At 47.9% G+C, this 22012-nt stretch overlaps 1 protein-coding gene across 2 annotated transcripts in view; it reads right to left on the bottom strand.

Annotated features, from left to right (window-relative positions):
* Positions 1 to 7438: 7438 nt before the first annotated feature.
* The window catches only part of CFAP45 (cilia and flagella associated protein 45), a 29083-nt gene continuing 14509 nt past the window's right edge, over positions 7439 to 22012 (bottom strand). For both annotated transcript variants that reach the window (XM_045399418.2, XM_005541298.4), the window contains exons 7-12: positions 20132 to 20261; positions 15931 to 16077; positions 12762 to 12875; positions 11968 to 12161; positions 8021 to 8245; positions 7439 to 7641 (exon numbers count right to left, since the gene is read on the bottom strand). In XM_045399418.2, coding sequence (XP_045255353.1) covers positions 7563 to 7641; positions 8021 to 8245; positions 11968 to 12161; positions 12762 to 12875; positions 15931 to 16077; positions 20132 to 20261 — 889 coding nt within the window. In that variant the 3' untranslated portion in view covers positions 7439 to 7562. The remainder of the gene's footprint in view (positions 7642 to 8020; positions 8246 to 11967; positions 12162 to 12761; positions 12876 to 15930; positions 16078 to 20131; positions 20262 to 22012) is intronic.

Genomic DNA, 22012 nt, shown 5'->3' with positions numbered 1-22012 from the left:
GACGCCCTGAAGTCCTGCTCCACGACTAAAGCTCACCACCTGGCCAAGCTCCAGGAAAAGCATTTGGGGAGGAGACATGGGAAGCTATTGACAATGAGTGGGGCTCTGACGCCAAACCAAACTAGAAGATGGGGTCCATCAGAGGGAGTCTTACTGACTGGGGAGGAAGGGTGGTCTGGATTTGGAGTCCTCAGGAGATGGGACTTGGGAGAAACTGAGGGTCTACATGCTCCTAGAACAGCCACTTTACGGGGCACCACATGGGGATCTTTCAAAGCCTGAAAGGGCCGAGTGCCATTGTTGTTCCCCCTTGACTCTCTGAGGCTTAATTGCTACCTCCTTGCAATTTGAGTCCTGTAAAAGAAGCTGTCAGCCTTCTAGCCCTATACCCTGAGCCCTGCAGGGTTTTCGGGGAGGGCAGTGGTGGGGAGGCTGTGGATGGGGTGAAGGCACTGGGATGTCAGCATGGTTTCCAAAGCATATGTCGCAGCCCCACAGTCCTCTCCCTCTGTGAGAACACCAGCTCGCAGTCCGTGTTTCTCTCTGGGCCGTATCCTCAGCAGTGGAAGAGGGCCCCACTCCTAGGAAGATCCCTATCCCAACTCCTCCCTCTCATTTTTCCCCAGCCAGTCTCCACCCCAAACCTCTCATTTCCCCACCCACTTCCTTTTCAAGTTTTATAAAGGTCTGGTCGAGGAGACTACTGGGGTTCCCCCTGTGACCCCAGAGAGAGAGAAGAAAGAGATTGGGAGAGATAGTGATGAGTTAAGGGGCAAAGACAGAGACTGGGACAGAGACAGACAGAAAGACACATGGTCTAAATGGCCCCTCCGGAGACTCAGAGGGAGACAGAGGAGGCAGAGCGCCCAGGCCACGAGCTGGGAACCAACACAAATTTCCGAAAGGGCCCCTTGCTTTTTCCTGAGAAATCCGTGACTCTCCAGGGAAGAATGGCCCTGGTTTGACTGGTATTTGCTTCTATTCTAAGACAATAACAGAAAATCAAAGACGGGCCTAGAAAGGAGTAAACAGGGAGATACAGGAGGTAGGAAGAGGCTGGACAAAGTCTCAGAGAAGGCCACAGACTGCTTCCAGTATGAAGTGCAGCCCAGCCCCAGAACCTTTCAGGGAAGGACAGGCAGAGGGCTTGGGCTGCCTACTCTTCCTCCAAAGCCTATTCTTCCTCCAAAGTCCCTTTCACAGCAACTCCACCCCAGCCCTCTAAGCCCTGCCCTTCCCTGCCTGGACTTGCCCACCCCAACCCCTCTCACTAGCCGCCAGACTCCCTGGGCTCAGGCTCAATCAAGCTCCCCACAACCCCTTCCTTGGCTGGCACTGCAATTTGACTCTTTCTAAACTCCTCCCTACACAGTCAGCAAGCTCCTCAGCCCCCTCTCTCAAGTCCCCATGTAGCGCAGGGCTCACCCTGCAGCACCCAGGGAGGAGTTGTCCTGCAGAGGAAACCTCTGAGGTAAGACTCTGGGAGCAGAAGCTGTGAGTGACAATGGATAGGCAAAGAGTCACAGAGAAGCCAAGGAGCCTTGCAGCTGCTGTCTGTCCACCCAGCTTTCAGTGACGATTTGGAGGTGGAGGTCTGCCAGGTGAGGCCATGGTTGCATGAGAAGGGCAGGGGGCTCAGAGGTTGCATGGGTGGTGATGGGACAACATCAAGTTCTGGTTACAGAGAGGGATGAGATCAACATGTGGGGTTAAGTTTGAGGGTGTGGGTTGGGTTCGAGACTAAGGCTCAGATCAAAGCTGGCAGGGAAGAGCTGTGAACACAGGTGACACAGGGACACCCCAAGCCCCTTCTCAGTTTTCCCAAACCTCAATGGTTCTGACTGGTACACTTCAAAAGAAGTAGGATTCTAGGAGGAGCCTGGATATGCCCACATCTCTCCCATCAAGCAATGTCCTGAAGCTGACAGACTCAGAAAAGCAAGCAGCACACACATAGTCCCCATCAATTAAAGGAGTGGCCGGAGCTGTCACTACATCAACAAAGCACAAGAGCAAAGGGAGGCAATTGAATGCCACCAACTGACCTGTTAGCAAGAGAATGAGTGGAGGCAAGAAGAAATCGCTTTTAAAGGGTATGTGATTTCCTGATGACAGATCTGAGGAAGAATGAAGAGACTTTGCAGATAAAGGTATCTTCACCTCGCCAAGATCAACCACATCCTGCAGAACCTTCATTCATTCAGCAAACAGCTGGGCTTTATGCTAGGCCCTGGGGAAATGGCAATTAAGGAGACTCAGTCTCTATCCTCACAGAGCATCCCATCTGATAGGGAACTAGCTCCTGGCCTGCAATGTGGTAAGCTGCAGTAATACGTGCAAGGACCCTGACCTAGTGGCAATGATGTTTGAGCCGAGATCTGAAGGATAACTAACAACAGCGTGCCAGAGAAAGGAGTAGGGGGTGGAGAGAAGTGGCCAGGGGAATATTTCTGGGCTTGGTAAGTAAGCCAGGTCCCTGCTAGACATGGCCTGAGAAGAGCAAAGCCAGGAGTGATAGCTGATGATTATTTTTTAACTGAGGAAGGAAGATCCTTGAGAACAGAACCCCTTGGGACCTTCTACCCAGAACACCAGAGCACCTCACAGGGATCAGAGCCAGGCCCTCAGGTGGATTAAGCAACTAAAATTGATTGTCCTGAACCATGAGTCTGTCTGTTTATGGGGAAAGAAACTTTGTGATGAATTAATCCACAGGTCCAATGGGACTTTGACCTTTTAATTTGTAGAAATAAAACTTGCCTTTGATTTTGCCATCTGGATTCCCCAAATACATATCCACAGAGGGGAACTGTGGTACCCCTTGACCTGCAGGGTGGCCCCAGGCCTGCCTTGCTCCACTGGCAGTTGCCCAGGAAGGTGTGTGGGAGTTGGCAGGCGTCAGTACGAAGCTGCAGCTGGTGTGTGTCTTGTTCAGAGCCTTTCTCACAAAGCTCGTCCTGACCAATCCTTGCTCTGCCCTCTGTGTTTGTTTCCTGTTGCCTAGACACTAGGATAGAAGGAGTCAAGGGGAAGGTGGTGCCACAGGGGTGGGGCTCAGAGGCAACAGAGCTCTGCTAGGGCTGCAGGGACAGCGGAAGTATTACCTGGCAGGAGAGTAGCAGGCCCAGCCCAAGGGATAAACTTGAAGATTCCCCATTCTCCCAGTTTCCTCCTCTCCCTGAAATGCTCAGGAGAGTCCTGTGTTTCTAGAATGACAGGCATTTCCCCTCAGAGTCAGGATGCATAGCAGCCAGGGTAGGAGATAGCTGAAGAAATATCATGTAAAAGGAGTCTGGCCCTGCCTTGTGTGGTCCCAAAGAGCAGAGCTCGGTCCACACGTTGGATACACAGGAAGACACATTGACTCAATATTAAGAACCTTCTGGGCATCAGGGCTTATCTGAGATGGTTTGGGTTGCCTTTTGAGGTAGTGAGTGCCCTGTCTCTCAGGATGTACAAGCTCAGATTGTCCAACCACTTGACTAGAGTTTGCAAAGGATATTCAAGCATCAGAGGGTCTTTGGGGTCCCTTTCTGCTTTGAGATTCTAAGATTTGGTGCCCATCTCCACTACACAGGGACTGTCTTTCCCAGGGACCATGCAGGAAAGCTCATTGGCTCTGGACAGTTTCTTCCAGGCCCCGCTCTTCTGCTCCCCACTTCCATTCACCCGCTTCTGACTCTTCTTTCTGGGAGTCTCCTGAGAAAACCCTCTAAAATCTCAACCCTACTCTTGCCCAGCCTCAAAGTTATCAAAAAGTATTGAGATGATGACTACCCCTTTCTTAAGAGGACATGGGTGAGAATTCAAAAAGAAACATGGAGCTTGCACCTCAAGGAGAATTTCCCAACTGGGAGGGGACAGGTTTGGGGGACAGGACTGTGGAAAGGTCTGAGCTATTTAAGCCAGACAAATCAAGAATAACTCTACGGTGTCAGAAATGAGGACCTTCCAGGTAACCTTGGCATGATTTCCCCTGACATATCTCAGAATCTGGTAAGGGAGGCAGGTTGCCGTAGGCAGCAGCCCAGGAGGGGAAGAGACCTATGGTCTGCAGTGAGCCATCTGCTTCTTCCACAGTTCTCCACCAGGCTCCCACTCTTTGCAGAAGCAGCAGTTAGGAGGAGAGAGAGTGAGAAACAGAGTGAGGAGCTCACTGTCCCCGAGTCTCCACAGCCTACAAATCCAGACTTCTTGTCTGAGGCTCCAGCGTCTCCTTCCACCATCACCTAAACCACGGTCACTCTTCCTCACCCTGAAAGCCCTGTCTGTCTTTGAACTCTCTCAGCCCCTTTCATCTGAGCCTAATCCAAATGCTTTTACTGAGACCAAGTCATGTCCAGCTGTGACTTGAGTCTTTCAGGGGTAGTAAAGGACATCCCAGCACCCCACTGAGGAAGGGACAGCATGGCTTAGCCACCAGGGCAGCTGCTGAGTCACATCCAGCTAGAGCCGCTTCTGCAGCAGATACGAAAGTACTGAGATGCCTCCAACCCACAACAGGATGTGGTGTGGGCAACAGGCACATGTGGGTGGGTGGGACATAGAGCCCAGCCAGGAGCCAGGAGGCACATGCCTGGGAGGCAGCTGCCTGCAAATCTGACTCAGTGCCCCAGCAGGGAGCCCAACCCCTGGATTCTCTAGAGTGGACTAGTTCAGTCTGACATCATAAGGGCTGGAAGACCCCCAAGGCAGAAGACAGGGGGCTGGGAAGTCCACGGGAAGTTAATATGTACCTTTATACATAAAATAATGTAAAAAGTAGATGTGAAAAGATCAGATGCCCATATAACAATGTCAATAATCGTGTTGGCAATTAAGAAAAAAGGCTTTATGTTAACAAAGACAATGCAGCAAACTGCATTTCCTACTTATCTCTTACAGCCTCTCACACAGCCCTGTGTTGGTTCAGTGGCTTAGGGAGTACACAGAGCTCACCATCTACCCCTTTGAGGATGAGAAGGAGAAAACTGAAACCTCCTCAGCAGAAAGCACCCCACTGAAGGTCCAACCTCTAGTAGCAAGACTGAACCTAGGAACCCACTAGAGTCCTCAAAAGAATGCCCATTTTCTCTTTGTCTCCAGGCCCTAGCCTCACTCTGCAGGCTAAGCTCACACAGTGTCCTGCTGGATCTGCCACTACTATCATGCAGCCTAACCCCACCAGCCCCCACTTGACGCCAGGAAATTTCTCTGTAATTATCCCCACTGCCATTCCTGAATGAGATTGGTAGAGGGTTTATAAAAGATTGCCCAGATGTAGTTGACTGGCCTCAGATCCCAACTGCCTGCCCAGCTCTCAAGAGTGTCAGGCATCTTAGAACTAGTTTCTTACTGGTTCAGACTAGCTCTGGAGCCCATGAAAGCCTGGGTGTGACTTCTTAGGAATCCCAAGAGAAGAAATTGAACCTCTCTTCCACTTCATGGGCCAATTCCAAGATGGAGAACTCCTGATGAGAGTGGAAGGGTCAACCCTGGGGCAAAGCCCTGAGATTCTCTCCCAAACCATCTTCGCTTGCTCAGAAGTGGCTATATTCTCTCTTCTCCAAAGCCAGCCTTTATTTACGTAACCTATAACTGCCCCTGTGTCCAGGCCCAGTCAAGACAGTCTCATTCACTTTTAGTAAAGCTTTGGGATCTTCCAGGACCCAAAGACCTATATTTTCACCAGCAGCAGCTCTGGTCAAATGCTGGCCTTACTTTCAACCTGTGGTGTTGGCCCATTTTTGTCTAAGTGGGCTCAGAAGTTAGCAGTGGGTATGGAATCCCCTTTCTCCTCAATCCTTTCTCCACAGTGGCCCATTTTTTCCAGCTCTGAGATAGATGACTTAGGTGTGAGACTAAGCAAACTCTAAGCACCCAGGATTTTTCTGGCTTTCCTGGGAAAGAATATCTCCTGAACTAGGCAAAACCTTGTTCCCTGGTCCCTGCAGCATCAGCTAAGCAACAGGTGATGCTCAGAACCTTTGCCAGTGTGCCAACTGCAGACGAGTCCCGGAATCCTCAGCGGCATTGCCATGTCTTCTCTCCCATCCGAGGCTGGGTACCACATCTTCCCAAGACCCCTAGGGAGGAAGGCCTCAGCTTCTCTAGGAAGGAGGGTTGCAGTTAGGGGTGCCAAGCAGGGACGGTGAGCAAACCTCTTTCCCAAACATTTGGTGGGGCGGGGCAACAATCTTTCCTAGTGGGAAAGGTGGAGAGGACGCTGGGGAAGCTGTGGCTGTCCAGAGGAAAAGGAAGCACAGGAAACAGCTTACCGACTCTCCCTGGGCCCCATGAAAAGAGGACTCTTGCCTGAGGCTCTCGTAACCTGGAGTTGTAAACACCAGGACGCACCCAGCAGCTTCCTTGACCCCTCTGGTGCAGGGCCCATCAAGGAAGGCAAGACTGGGCTCTGGATTTGAGAGATGAAACCGTCCCCAGGGGTAGAGAGGTACCTCATCATTACAGCAGCTGGAGGAAAGCCCTTTCCCCTAGGCATACAAAAACAGGGACATGGCTCCATCCCTAGAAGCTAGCAGTCCAGCCCCAAAGGAGCACCTGACAACCAAGTGAGAGGCCAAAAAGGCAGAGATGATGCCAAAGGTACAAGAAATTTGGTGGAGGCAGCTCAGGGGAGAAAACAGGAGCAGACTGACATAAATGAGAGGCTTCTGAGGGGGCAGCGAGGTCTGTTGTGCTCAGTGCGTGCCTGGAATGTACCTGGCATGTAGTAGGCACTCAGTAAGTATCTGAATAAGTGAATGAATGATGAAAGTATAGTTTGCGATAAAGTGAGAGAAGTTAAAAACAGATGAAAATTGTTTGGGAGCCCCACCTATGGGAGTGAGGTCGACTGAGGAGAGCCCAGCCACAGGAGCGGCTGAGTTCGGGTGAGGGGACTGGACTGGCAGGGTGGGGAGTGCAGGGCTCTCGGTGTGCCCTAGTAGGGGATGGGCCAGTGTCTGTGTTGCAGCATTGCCTGGAATTGAAAGGGTTCTGGTGGGAGAGAGCTGAGACGGGCACAGTGAGCCCCAGGTTCAAACATCACTCCCTCCACAGATGTGATCTGAGTCATGGGTGTGATCCTAGTAAGAGCCCTGCCTCACCCGGCCCTGGTGCCTCCTTCACCAGCTCCACCTGGCCAAGCCTTGCCCCAGCCCCTCCCTGAGAGGCATCTGTAGCTGTGCCTCAATGCCCTGAAATGCTTCTGAACTGGGCGTCAGGGTGGAGCAGAGACAAGATTGTGCTGAAGGTTCACATCCCAGGGAATCACAAAAAGGCCAGGAGATACCAGGACAAAGGGACCTCCTGGCTTAGGAGAAACCATCATAGAAGCATCTTCCCATTCCCTTACCCTCAGCACCACGCCACCCACACTCGGGTCCCCTACAACCTATTTTACTCCACTTCAGTACCCTGTAGCAGCCACATTCCCACAAGAAAGCCAAGCTGCTCCTTAGAGAAGTCAAATAGATTTAATCTGTAACTATGAAATGTCTAGGTTAGCAGCAATTACAGACACCCAGAAACTGGGCAGAATCTGTCCCCCGAAGGCATCCTGAAGGCCACGAAGGCTCCCCTTAGTTCACAGAGGTAGCTGGCAGGATGTTAGCTTTGCGCTCAGCTTCAATGCAGTACTTCTCGGGAAGGCCAGTGGCTCTGCCGGGGAAATGCAGGCAGGTATAAGGAAAGATGCTGGACCAGACAGGAGGCGGGAGGAAGCAGGCTCTGGGTGGGGTTTACAGAACCTGGAGGACTGCATCCCCCAACACTGCTCTCATAATCCACCACCGAAACATACATTCATGCCAAGGCTCTAGCATCCTGCCAAGGAGTTCCCAGAGAGCCAGAAAGACCCCATCCCAGGACTTTCTGCTGGAGCCCCCTTCTGAGGGATGAGGCCTGGGTGGGGAGAAGGGCCTCTCCCTGAGCATCTCTGCCATGGCCTTTCACCACCAAATCCCATGCTTTCCAGCCTGTGGTGCCATCTCTTTGGGGGAGGGAGGAGGATCTGGGGAAGGAGGAGATTACAGCGCACCTCAGCTCTTCAAGCTTTTTCCTCTTGATGTCATCGATGCGCTCACGGCGTTTCTGGGCCTCCTCTTTGAGGCGCCGGCCCTCCTCAAAGGTGGCAATCCGGTTCTGCACCTGCTTCTGCTGGTTCTCTCGCACCTGGCGCCGGAGCTCGTTGGCATGCTGTAAGCGCCCTGTGGCCTTTTTCTCCTCCTCCAGCCGCTCCTTCTCAATCTGTTCTCTCTGAGCCCTGGGGGAAGGAAACAGGAATGCAATGAACTCAGCTGAGCTGACCCAGGCCAGGAAAAGTGGTGGGGGAGCCTCCTGGGTGGGCTCCTCCAGTAGACATGCCTCAGAGACTGCAGCCCTCTGTGCTCCAGCCCCATTTGGTAACTCAAAGATCAGCCCCAGAAGCTGCTGCCCATGCATCCCCCCTTCTCCCACCCAGCGAGAACTAGCTCCAGGGTCGCATGACTGGATGTCATGGGCATGCTTAGAAAGGCCCCCAGTTTGGTTTGATGCTCTGCTTTCACTGTTTTGAAATTCTTAAAAATTTTTGAACAAGGGAGTCCACACTCTCTTGCTCTGTCACCCAGGCTGGAACACAGTGGTGCTATCATAGCTCACCGCAGCCTCAACCACCTGGGCTCAAGTGATTCTCCTACCTCAGCCTCCCAAGTAGCTGGGACCACAAGAGAGTGCCACCACACCCAGCTAATTTGTTGTTTATTATTTGTAGAGATGAAGTCTCATTATGTTGCCCAAGCTACACATTCTTAATTTTCACCAGGCCCTGAAAATTATGTAGCCAGTCTTACACCCAGGGTTTCACCCACTGGGAGCTATTGTTCCTACTTCTCCCTGATAACAATGCGTAACTCCTCTCCAGCATATCCTGAGATTTCTTCTCTCTCCTTCCTTCCTTCCTTCCTTCCTGCCTGCCTGCCTTCTTCCTTGCTTCCTTCCTTCCTTTCCTGCCTCCCTCCCTCCGTCCCTCGATGCTTGGAAACGTAAAAGATGCGGTAAAGTGTCATGCTAACTCCACCCTGGTTAGTGGAAGAAGGAAGGAGCTCATCCTGATACCTCTCAGTTCTCTTCCTGATCCACCTCTCCAAATTTCCCTTAGAAACCTCTTCCACAAAAATACTTCATGGACCGTGACATCAGGGAGAAAATCACTAATGGCAACAGGAAAGGCTTAGAAAACACTCAAATGAAATGCATTCACATCTCAGAAAAATAATGCATTTATAGGCCTTCTTAAGCTAACATCTAATTTTGTTCTCAACATAATTTTAAAAATGAAATGTAAAATCATCTTAGGCAGGAATTTCTCACCTGCTCTCCTCCCCTAGAGTCACTGATACCCCAACAAAAGGTACCTACAACACTGCTTCATTTCCTCATTTCCCTCTAGCTTTCTTCCAAGATCCACCACACACGCGGCATCCTCTCTACTCCCAGCAACTCTTTCCATCATGCAAACATCTCCTAAAATTCTATACCTTCTACAGAGACCTCCCAGTTTACCTGAAGAGAACTGCTGGCTTCCTCAGCCCTCTGTATTTAGACACCAAATCCTGACTGCCCAGACACATCTCTGATAGCAGGAAGTCTCTCTCCTCTTTGCCTTGCCATTGTTTTCCTGTATTTAGAACAGTTTTCTATTCTTTCACCCTCTTCTGAGTGAAGGGGTAAGTGTGGAAAAGGGGGACTTGTATGTGTCACTAGAGAGCCCCGGTGGTGCCAGGCAGTTGAAAATCCAAGTGAGGACGAACCTGGTTGTTCCATTGGGTTAGGGCAGTGCTCACAGAGCCTAGCTACGTTTTTGAATCACCTGGGAGCTTTTGAAACATATTCACGCATGGGCCTCATCCCAGACCATTTAAATCACAATCCAGGAAGTGGAGCCTGGTCATCATATTTTTCAAAAGCTCCCAGACATTTCTAAAAACCACTCGGTAGGGGAAGTCAGCTATCTCTGCTTAGTCAACAGGCTGAGAAGTATGGACATCCCTCTGTCCAGAAACAAAAGTCCACATATAGGCTGGGCGCGGTGGCTCACGCTTGTAATCCCAGCACTTTGGGAGGCCGAGGTGGGCGGATCACGAGGCCAGGAGATCGAGACCATCCTGGCTAACACGGTGAAACCCCGTCTCTACTAAAAATACAAAAAATTAGCTGAGCATGGTGGTGGGGGCCTGTCGTCCCAGCTACTCGGGAGGCTGAGGCAGGAGAATAGCGTGAATCCGGGCGGTGAAGGTTGCAGTGAGCCGAGACCGTGCCACTGCACTCCAGCCTGGGCGACAGAGCAAGACTCCATCTCAAAAAAAAAAAAAAAAATCCACAAATAGGCCATACAGGAGGCCATGCTTCTGAAGCAGAGAAAGTTGGATTTGGGCAGCGGCAGGGAAGCTTTTGAGTGAAAACATCCACCACGATGGTCACATGGCCCTGGAGACACTAGGCCTGGATACTAACCTACAGCAACAGGTAAAGTTGAACTTCTCCAAAAAGGCTGGTCTAGCTTTAATAACTGGCTAGTGCATATGCTCCAGGCAAATGATGCAAAGGAAAGACAAATGGGTCGGTAGCAAAAGTAGGACTTAAATTTCTTTTCATTAATATTTATTAGTGCCTGTTAACAGCAACACAGATGTCCAAGGGCATAGAGGCCAAGGAGGAGAGGGGAGACATCTGGAAGGCAGTCTGTAGCCCAAGGGCAGAATCTTTGGGGACATTTAGGAAGCTACTTTCTTCACTAGGTGTCCAGTGACCATGGCACAACCCTGGGGGCAGAGAAAGTTACAGACCCAAAGGGCATCACAGCAGGGGGGACATGCTGGGGCCTGCAGCCCAATAAAAGGCCAAAAATCTGGCTCTGGTAAGGACAGAGGTTCCTGAAGACCTGCTCTGCCTTTAGCTAGCGGTCTGGGTAGCCTGGTCTGGCATGCAACTAACTACCCATTACCAAGAGGAAGGACCTAGAGCATATGAACCAAGAAAGTGATGCCATACTGTTTAATCTCTACTTATCTGAGCATAATGTCTGTAATTTTGTATCTCCTCAATTCAAATATTTTGCTTGGCTTGTTTCCTTTTGAAATATCCTGATGTTGTAGGGTCTGAACCAGAGCAAGAAGACAGTCATTCCCAGTTAGACCAGGAGAACACTCCCAGGGACCAGGTCTGGGGGTGGCAGATCTGATTGGTGGAAAATAGAGCAGAGAGGGAAACCAATGGCAGCTGTGACTGTTGACTGCTTTGGGGGAGGGAGCAGAACAGTGAGAGATGTGAACATTTAGCTTCCACTTATGTGTTGAAATTATCATTGAGCCAAAAGGGAAAACAAAAGTAAAAGGATAAAGAGCTACCAAGGAAGAAAGATGGATTGATGTAGGTACGGTCCATCCAAACACAAATCTCTAATACCTTTCCTGTGGAATGGGCAAGAGCAGTGTCTTATTAATTTCTAATGTCCTCCATGGCATCCAGCACAGAGCCCTGCATTTCTGTGCTTTATATTTGTCAAATGAATGGCAAAAGGCTCCCTTAAAGTCCTGCTCCAATGACTCACAACCCTTAGTGTCTGAAGTTCTTATCTCTATCTTTCCTAAACCACTCCTCTTGCAGTTTCATCCCTAATTTGCAGGGGGACATGAGTCAGAGGGCAGCAGAAGGGACCAGATTTTACCTTTATTTATACTTTTACTGCTCCAGGGTAAATAATCCCAGTCATCGCCAATTCCTTAAGCAATTCCAGGTGCTATCTCCCAATTCTCTAATCACAAAATTCTTGGCTCAAGTGATTTTTTAAAAGTTTCAATCGTCCATCTAGTTATAATGATCCCACCAACCCAGACAAGATGGACGAGCATCTGTTAACATGCCAGAAAGCTTCTCTCTATCCATTATGGACCATCCCCGCTACAGTACAAGGAAAGGAATCCAAGGTTCCCAGGCCCCTCCTACCGAAGAATCCTCTCGAACTCATCTCGATCCCGTTGCACCTGAACAGCCAGAGCATGCTCCTTGAAAGCCACCTGTTCGAGCCGACTTTTCCGCAGCTCGGCCTCTGTTTCCATCTTCTTCTGCGCATTTTCCTTTTCCTTTCTGCGCCACTCTCTGTCTGCAACCTCCTGGTTGCGCTTGGCCCGCAAGGCATCCTGGGAAAGTTGGCAGGGGACCGGTGAGGGCACAATATAGCTGGAAGTACAGACCAAGTGCCTTTAAGAAGACACCTACTTACAGACTCTGACAGTCTGCTTTGAAAAGCACCATGAATTTCTCTGGCAGCTAGTTATTCTAGGAAAGGATAAGTGGAATCCTGTCATCAAACTTTTGAGTTAGAAGATAACCTGAGGGGTCATCTTGTCCTTCCAACCCACTCATCCCAGTTCTTTCCCTGTACCTCAGACATCTCCAGGCAGTCTTGAAATCACTTCTAATTTTAAAAACTGCTAATGATGGAGATACCACAGTTTCCCCTGGTGACACATTTCATTGGTTGGTTAAGGTAGAAAGTTCTTCTTTATGGAGCAGTGAAAAACTTTCTCTTGAACCTTAAGCACATGCTGCACTGCCCAATCCCTGCTGACACAGGCTTTGGGAGCAGACCCACCCTTTCCTTCTCAGACTACTGAAGTCTAAGTAACTTGCATCCTTTCCTCCACATCTCCACCCTCGAGGCCATTCTACAGGCTATCAAAGGGATGGACAGGCAAGGGAGTGGGAAAAGTAGAGGGAAGTCGAGACTAAGCAGGTACCTGTTCTGCCTGGTAATCCTGGGCCTTCTCCTGCATGGCCCTCAGGCGGGCGATCTCCTTCTCTTTCTCCCTCCGGATTCTCTCCTGCTCAGCCTCAAACTCTGCTTCTCGAGCCTGCCGGAAGGAAAGACCTTGTAGAACAATTGCCATTGCCCCAGCCTTGCAGAGTGAAACAAAACCCCTACAACAGACTTTCCAATATCCCCCCTACCACTTCCTGACTCCTTTTAAAATAGGACAAAATGAGGCCAGGCACCATGACTCATGCCTATAATCCCAGCACTTTGGGAGGCTGAGGCAGGAGGACTGCTTGAGCCCAGGAGTTCAAGACCAGCCTAGGCCACAGAGAAAAACTCTGTCTGTACTAGAAATCTAAAAATTAGCCAGGCATGGTGGCATGTGCCTATAGTCCCAGCTACTCGGGAAGCTGAGGTAGGAGGATTTTTGAACCTAGGAAGTCGAGGATGCAGTGAATCATGATTGCATTACTGCATTCCCCTGGGCAACAGAGCAAGACCTTGTCTCAAAATAAATAAATAAATAAATAAATAAGGTAAAATGAATTTAGCAATGCATGAACATAAAAACAATTAACATTTATAAAATGCTTTATTGTTTACAAAACACTGTCCTATGTGTTATCCTGGAGAGGCCTCACAACATTTCATGAGACAGATATTATAGACGAGGAAACTGATGCTCAGAAAGATCAAGGGTCTTGCCCAAGATTGCACAGGAAGTAAACTACCTAACAGGATTTGAACACAGGTACCCTGACCCTGGCTTTCACACTCCTTCCACTATGTCATAGACAATTTTCAAGTTGCAAGGCTACTGGGCCAAGAAACAACTGTGGTTCTTTGCCTGTCTTGTAAAGTACAGCAGGTGGAGATTATCTCATTAGTGCCTGGGCAAAGAGCCAACCATGCTTTGGGCAGTCCCACAGTGGTTACCAGATACTTAAAGAATGAACCATCAAAATTAGCTCCCTTTCCACCTCTCTGAAAAAACACACATATCCTTAAAAGCTTCCCAAGCCCAGCTTCCCAACGGCCATCCTTAAGCCATCATAAGATGAATGGTGCAGGTTGGAGGGAAATGTGACCTTAATAAAGAATCCTCCCAGCCCAGCATGGTGGCTCACACCTGTAAGTAATCCCAGCACTTTGGGAGGCTGAGGCAGGCAGATCACGAGGTAAAGAGATCAAACCAGTTGGGGCCAACATGGTGAAACTGCGTCTCTACTAAAAATACAAAAATTAGCTGAGCATGGTGGCGCATGTCTGTAGTCCCAGCTACTCCAGAGACTGAGGCAGGAGAATCACTTGAGGTGGGAAGCAGCGGTTACAGGGAGCGGAGATGGCACCACTGCACTCCAGCCTAGTGACAGAGCAAGACTCCATCTAAAAAAAATAAATAAATAAAACTTCCTTGGCCCTCATTTTACCTGACCAGATTTCTGTGAAGCCAGTGAGTTGTCCCTGTAAGTTGTACAGGGCTGTTGCCAAGCTGCTTCCTCTGTCCACCCTGCCCTAGATAGCAGGACAGGGAACTCTGGGTGTTTCTACAACCAATCTCTGCTTTTAGCTCTGCAGGGGCAGCCCTGGCTGCAAGAATAAATACCACCATGAGGTCGGTAAGGGCTTGTGATATATGTAGATACTTACGGTGGACTGTGGACATGCCCAAGTGCCTGATCCTGTGGCCAGTCTCCTGCCTCTCCCAGCTACACCTTTCCATGATAAAGATAAGATATACTCCTCTCTTGCTTAGAAATTCATGGCGACTCCTTAACATTCCACCCTTCCAGTTCCACTCAAGGTCCAAGACACCCCAACAACTGCTCTTAGCTCTCCATCTCACCACCCTCATTTCTTATTATGTCCACTACAAACTCTCTGCTGCAGCCAGAAAATATGTGCACTAACTCCTACACAGAATTAGCTCATTATCCCCACCTTCATCCACTTGGGAAAATAGTGGTTGAGTTCCAATGGTATAGCATTATTCTAGGTATTTTCAGCCTAGTCTGACTGGACACATATTGAAGGATCCAGTATATTTTGAATCATCAATGACTATTTCACAGGATTATTGTAAAGATTAAAAGAGATAATACATGTTAGCACAGAGCCCATGCACAGACTAGGTGCTCACTAAATGATAGTTATGTGGTTGTTATTATGTAGGAATCATCTACGTCCCCAACCCTGCATTCTCACTCTGTTGCTTGCATAGAGTGTCCCCAGCATCCAATAAGAATACTAAAGCCAATAAGTGAGCTTAGCTGAGCTTCATTTTCTGTGGTTTGTATTCAGAACATATAGGTGTACCAAATATGCCATTCAAATTATACTCATGCCCTCCTCTTGGCCTTCTTTAAAAATCACTACTATAGAGGAGCATAGAGAAGTATAATGTGCTTCTGTCATGGAATTTCAAAACTAGCAGGGCAGACAAGACCAACACATGAAGAATTTAATAACTTTCCTGCCACTTTGAGTACTTCCTCCTCTTTTTCTATAAATCCACGTTCACTTTATCTAAACTACTCTTAAAAGCCGCCTTCTACTCTCCAAACCCCATAGATCCCAATCATTTTATTACTCAACTTTTCCCCAGAATGAACTGACACATTCATGAGCTACAATAATCTGCAACTGTCTGTTGGTATGGTTCTCTCCTCCACTGTGCATTTGCTCTGTCTTATAGGTTCTTTGGTGGGAGACAGGGGAAGACTATTTTCTGAGTCTAGCACCCAATACAGGATGCCCAATATAGGCATTTGCACAAGAAATTTATGTAACCTCTGACTCGTGATTACCGGGGGTATAATTATGCAAGTAGTGACAAATCCACAAAAAAACCTACTTTCACCAATGGTTTTAGTTTTCTTTTCTGCCTGCACATGGGCCTCATCCCAACTTCTAATCAAAGGTGTTAATGAGGATAAAGCTAATTTGGGTGTCCTTTCTAGGCTGTCTCTGTTAATAAACAAGTGGCCTGGCTAAGATGAAGAGACAAAGAAGCCAGGCCCTTGAACTAAGGATGTGCATCGTAGAATGAAGGTGCGGCTGCCTTCCACTGAAGTTCTCTCAGTTCTCGGCCCTCCTCTCCCTGTGACAGACATTCCATTCCTAGCCAAAGGTCCCAGAAACCTAGTCCCTACCATCTTCTTCTTGGTGAACTCCATCACCATCTGGTCCGCCAGCTTCTCCTGAGCCAGCAACTCTGCTTTCTGTTTCTGGTTTTCATCATTGATGCGCTTAATCTCAGCTTGCATCTTCAGTTTTTGCTGCTGCCTTTGTTCCATGTCCTGCCCGCAAAAAAAAGAAAGCCTCAGAGTACAAAGAGGTAAGACGAGAAGCCACTGGCATCCAGAGATAGAGAGACACAGATGGCGGGGGCGGGGACGGGGGACAAATGCATTGCCTGCAGTCTAGCGTCCACAACTATCCTTTGTTAAAGCTGTTTTTTCAAGGGTCATCAATGCTCTCTTCAACCAAATGGCCTCTTTACAGTCTTCATCCAACTTGACTTTGTGGCAGCCCCTGATGCTATTGATCTCTATATTTTCAGGAAGCAGAAGCTCTTAAAGTTCCATGGAATTGCCTCTCACATGTTTTGCTAAATCCCACCCCTGTGGCTTTGCTCACGGTGCTTCCTCCTGCCTTCAATTTCCCTCTCCCATTTAAACCCAACTTTCACTCTCCAGTCAATAGTGACGACTGAAATAATACCTATTGCCCTAACTGAGTACTCTCTATTTCTTGAGCATTGTACACAGACTATCTCTAATACCTAAATATGTGCAAAAATCCTAAAAGGTAGGCCTCATTATCTCTCTTGCTCCAATAAAGAAAGTGCAGCCCAGCATTGAAGTGACTTCCCCACCGGCCACACAGCTTATAATCTCCAGAGCTAAAATTTTGAAACCTGTTCTGTGTAAATTAAAGTATCAACCTTCTCTGGAAATCTTGCTTGATTGCCTCAACTTTCAGTTCTCTCTCCATTTCTAAATTCCCTCTGCACTTCAGGTGGCGCCACACCTCTTGTAAGGTGATCATACACTGCCTTGCAGGTCCCCACTCATTTCATATGTGTTCGCTCTGCCCCAGTTACAGGACAAGGGACCTTGTGTCACACATCCTCTCTTCCCCAAAAACATGTAGCCCAATGCAAGGAAAATAGCAAATATTCGATAACCCATTGCTAAATGAGGCAGAGAAGGTAGGACCAAAGTGAGAGGCATGTGAGAAAGAAAAGAAAAAAAGTTCTTAGACGCAGAGAAACATTTGACGGAGATCAGAGTACTAATGTGAACAAGGTCCTTTTTAAGGAAGGATCCCCCTGCCTTTCCCAGCCTTGAGCCTTCAATGTCTCTCAATGATCAGACCACTTCTGAGCCAAGCACATTCTCAGGTGCAGAGGTGCATTGGAATTAGGGGAACAGCTGGCCCCTCAATCCCCTCCAATCAATCTCAGACTCCTTAAGTTCTTCTATTGATTACCTCACCCCACCTCCCACACTGTTTCCAGCTCCCTCTGTTTCTCCAAAGACTAAATCCCTCCCTGGCCTTCCAGCTCTTCCTCAGCCCAGCTGCTGCCCTGATAAGTCCAACCAAGGTAACTCTCCCTGTGTGTCTTCCTCTAGAGCTGGCTCTCTGCCAGCTTGGCTCACTGCCCAGTTCAGGGCTCCTTCCTTCAGGAAGCCTTCCGAACCGGAGCGGTACGGCAACTGTCTGCCTCTGAGGTCCATGTGGTGCATGAGTCACAGACATTCCCTCTCTCTCTCACTATACTCATTTCTTTGCACACTCCACTTTTCCCTTTCTGCTCCTCCAACTCTCACACTCCCTTTCCCCCTTCTCCCCTTCTTCCTTTCCTTTCTAACTGCTTCTCACTGATTTTACGCATGCTATTTGTATCCCAGACATCATTTAATCTCACTGGCCCTCAAAGCTAAAGATGCTGTTGATATCTGATGTATGACATACATGCAATTATGTATTTACTTCTTTCCCTATTTATTTACTTTTTGGATTGTTGTTTTTGTTGGTTCATTTCATTTCCAAGACACCAGAGGACTTTCCCTATTTCTTTTGAAGCCTTTCCAAAGCAACCCCAGATAAACTCCCTTCACTCTTTTCCCGTTTGCTAGCAAGGTGGGAAACGTTGCCCTTAGTACCACCATGAGATGATACGGTAGGTCTAAAGCTGGGAAGGCACAGGTTTCTACGCTAAAATTGCCCAATAATACTTCCTGGAGACTCAAGGAGTGCCTGTTGGAAGGACATTAAAAGGATAATGACACAACATCAACGTAATGGTGCTGACTCATGGACTCCTAGAACTTCCTCAGTGAGTCCACCAATTCCCACTCCCCACATCTAGTTGGATTTTCCCGCCCTCACTTCTTGCTCTCTACCCTGCATATTTGCCCCATAACTTTCCTTCTTGGCCCTTTCCCATTCTCTCTCCCCTGAGCCAGGAAATGGAGTAACTTGGGCAGGTCTCTCATTGTCTTCACTCTGCTATTCTCCTTCTCATGCAGTTCACAGGGCTGTGTGCCCCTTCAGTTTCCCCAGCTACTCAGGTGATCTTCATTCCTCTTCTCTAGCAGCTCCTCACACTGCAGGTGTGGTGAGAAGGCTTCATAATTACAAGTCTGCCCACCTGCAGGACTCTTCACGTCCCCCTGTCACTCACCACCACCAAATGCACTAGCTGATGACAACTTGACAATTCATAAACACAGGGGAGGGAGAGAATCGTAAAAGAATATGTGTTCCACGAGTTAAATGGCACCATGAGGAGGCAATCAAACAAATTCAGAATGTGAGATATTCTTAAAGGCAACTGGCCTAGCTGCTTCAAAATATCAGTGTTATAAAAATGAATGAAGAGGGCCGGGCGCGGTGGCTCAAGCCTGTAATCCCAGCACTTTGGGAGGCCGAGACGGGCAGATCACGAGGTCGGGAGATCGAGACCATCCTGGCTAACCCGGTGAAACCCTGTCTCTACTAAAAAATACAAAAAACTAGCCGGGTGAGGTGGCGGGCGCCTGTAGTCCCAGTACTCGGGAGGCTGAGGCAGGAGAATGGCGTGAACCCGGGAGGCGGAGCTTGCAGTGAGCTGAGATCTGGCCACTGCACTCCAGCCTGGGAGACAGAGCGAGACTCTGTCTCAAAAAAAAAAAAAAAAAAAAAAGAATGAAGAAATGAATGAATGAATGAATGGGGGAACTCTTCTAGATCAAAACAAACTAAAGAGACTCAACAATTTGCAAGGTTTGCAATGTGCAAACCTTGATTAACGTCTAGTTTGGAAACAAGAAAGCCAGAAAAACGTATTTGGAACAATTGGGGAATATGAATGTGCATTAACTATTAAATGACATTATGGAATCACTGAATTCAAGTTTTTTATGGAGGAGGTGATAATGGTATTGTCATGTAAGAGAGTGTCCGTGTTCTTTAGAGCTGCAGGCTGAAGCGTTTAGTGGCAGAGTGTCAAGATATCTGCAACTTACTTTCAAATAGTTTAACAATAAAAAAATAAATATATATATATACACACACACACACACACACACACCCCTAGAAAGAAACAAGCAACTAAGATAAATGATTAACAATCATTAAATCTAGGTGAAGAGTTTATGGGTGTGATACATTTTTTTCAACTTTTCTGTCTGTGTGTGCAAAATTTTCAAAATAAAAAATTGAGGAAAAAAAAATTATCCAAGTGCCTGCCATGTCCCTCACTGTGCTAGAGGGTTTTATACATTGTTACATCCCAGAAAAGGCACATAGAAGAGGACATTTTAAGTCTTCTTAGTTTGGGCAGGTATGTCATCATTTCTTTTGCAATAAATACGCCTACTAATTTTATTTGGACTAACAGGAAGAAAAGGTTTGGCTTCACCACACAATTAATGACAATGGGATGCTATGTACTTTGAGTGAAGTAACAGCAGGGAGACTGGAACTCAGATATTGCTACTGTTCATCTACAAAGTATATAATATCCCTAGGTGATTGAGGGAAGACCATAAAACATCCCTATTTACTTATGCAAGGCATGCAGCCATATATTTCCTTTATGTGTCTATTCACAATGATTTGTCAGCCTCGGATCCCAAGTCCCTGGAAGGGAGGGACAATATCTATCCAAATCACTGCTCATCCCCCAGCATGACACCATGGTGAAATAAATATTTAACATGGCAATAAAAAGTTGATGGTGATGATGTTGTGAAATGAGCATGTGCCTGGCAGAAAATCATTCAACACCCTGAAACCCCAGAGTCTTGAAGGGTTTTGATGCTGCTGGTGGTGAAACGTGGCATTGTCTGTCTGGCCTGTTACCTTTAGATCTTCCTCTTGGAGCTGTTCCATATACTCCAGCATCTGCTCCTTCTCCTGCTCCCGCTGCTCAGCAAGCAGTGATCGCTCCTCCTGGTTCTTTTCCATCTGTTCCACAATTTGCCGCCTTCCTCTTGGAGAGAACAGTGCCACAGTGTCTTAGAAACCCAGGATCCACATCTCCCAGAGTCCAACCTCCATCTAAACAACCCCCAAGGTGGGTGGGGTCACAGAAACAATTGGCAAGTGCCCCTTAAACATGGATATGCTTCATGAGCCCAGACCAAAGTCCTTAAACCAGGAAGGACCTCAAGGGTTAGCCTCCTTTCTCCTGAGCTCCTGGTTCCAGGGCTCACTTTTCCTGAGATTCTCCTTCTTTATTTGTTTGCCCAAGAGGGGCACCCCACTTGATAAAACACTTTCTACCTTCCAGTATAGAGTTTCTGAAATCCTACCACCTCCCAAATCTTCCCAGAGTAATCATAGGAAGCTAGCTGAATAGTAAAAAGCCAAACAAACAAACAAACAAAAAACAAACAACAACAACAACCAAAAAACCCAGGGTCTATAAGCAGTGTTGCCAGTGATTCCCTATGTGTTAATGGGGTGTCAACAAACTTGGAAGCATAGACCCCATGACATATGAGTAAAGGCTGGAAGAATGGGAGAAGACACAGATTGGGATAAGGATCGAGGGAAAAGAGTATGAGAGCCACATTCAGATGGAGTGCTCGAATGGCTTCATGACTCCAGATGAAGTAAACCGGAGTAAAGAGTAAAGGGTTACATGAAAACAAGTTTGGCCTCAATATAAGGACCAGCTCAAATCATTACTGTTGCCTAATGAGACAGATTTTTCCTTTACTGGAGCTGTTTATGCAGAAGATGGACAGCCACTTAGCCACTAAATAACCTTTTACTGGGAACCTACTATAGTACACCAGGTACCTACCAGAAGTACAGAGGTGAATGTACCAGGTATAGTATACCAGGTACAGAGATGAATGGTTCCAGAGAATAGGATACAGCTGGGGAGATAAAACTGCCATTCAGTGTGGTACAAGGATTATTTATAGAGGTAATTCATGTATTGAATGGTTGGCGTTCTAAATCTAGGACACTATTATTCTATAATTTACTTGCTCTGGGACTTGTCCTTTTCAGCACAAAATGAAGGGGAGACTGAATTGATTCATCCTAACATGAATTAAGCACCTATTACAGGCCAAACACTCTACTAGGCTCAGAAGCTACAGAAATTGAAACGATAGGACCTGTCCCCAATGAGCGTAGCATCTAGGAGGGTCAGAGAGCCACAGCACAAGAGCACAAGAGTAGGGTGCTGGAGTATAAACACAGAGTGATGGGCGCAGAGAAGGGAGCCACTAAGCCTGCCTGGTGACATGAGGGAGGTGACAGCAAAGCTATGTATAAAGGGAAGGAGACAGCATTTTCCAGGAGGAAAAGGAGAGGAGGGTATTCAAAAAAAGAGAAAACAACAAAAAATTAAGAACTTGTGACATGGCCTGGCATGTTGGGGTCCTGGGAAAAAGCAGAAAGTAGATGGCAGGTAGGGGTAAGAAACGAGATTGCAGCCAGACTGTGAAGTGTCTCCCAAGATTTGGGAAATAAGCTTTTAAAAGTTCTGTGATTCCGGCCAGGCTCACGCCTGTAATGCCAGCACTTTGGGAGGCTGAGGCCGGCTGATCACTTGAGGTCAGAAGTTTGAGATCAGCCTGGGTAACATGGTGAAACCCCATCTCTACTAAATACAAAAATTAGCCGGGTGTTGTTGTGCGTGCCTGTAATCCCAGCTACTTGGGAGGCTGAAGTAGAAGAATCACTTGAACCCAGGAGGTGGAGATTACAGTGAGCCAAGATTAT

This window comes from Macaca fascicularis, chromosome 1, assembly GCF_037993035.2.
Source record: "Macaca fascicularis isolate 582-1 chromosome 1, T2T-MFA8v1.1".
Lineage (NCBI taxonomy): Eukaryota > Metazoa > Chordata > Mammalia > Primates > Cercopithecidae > Macaca > Macaca fascicularis.
This window is presented reverse-complemented; position numbering and strand designations above follow the sequence as displayed.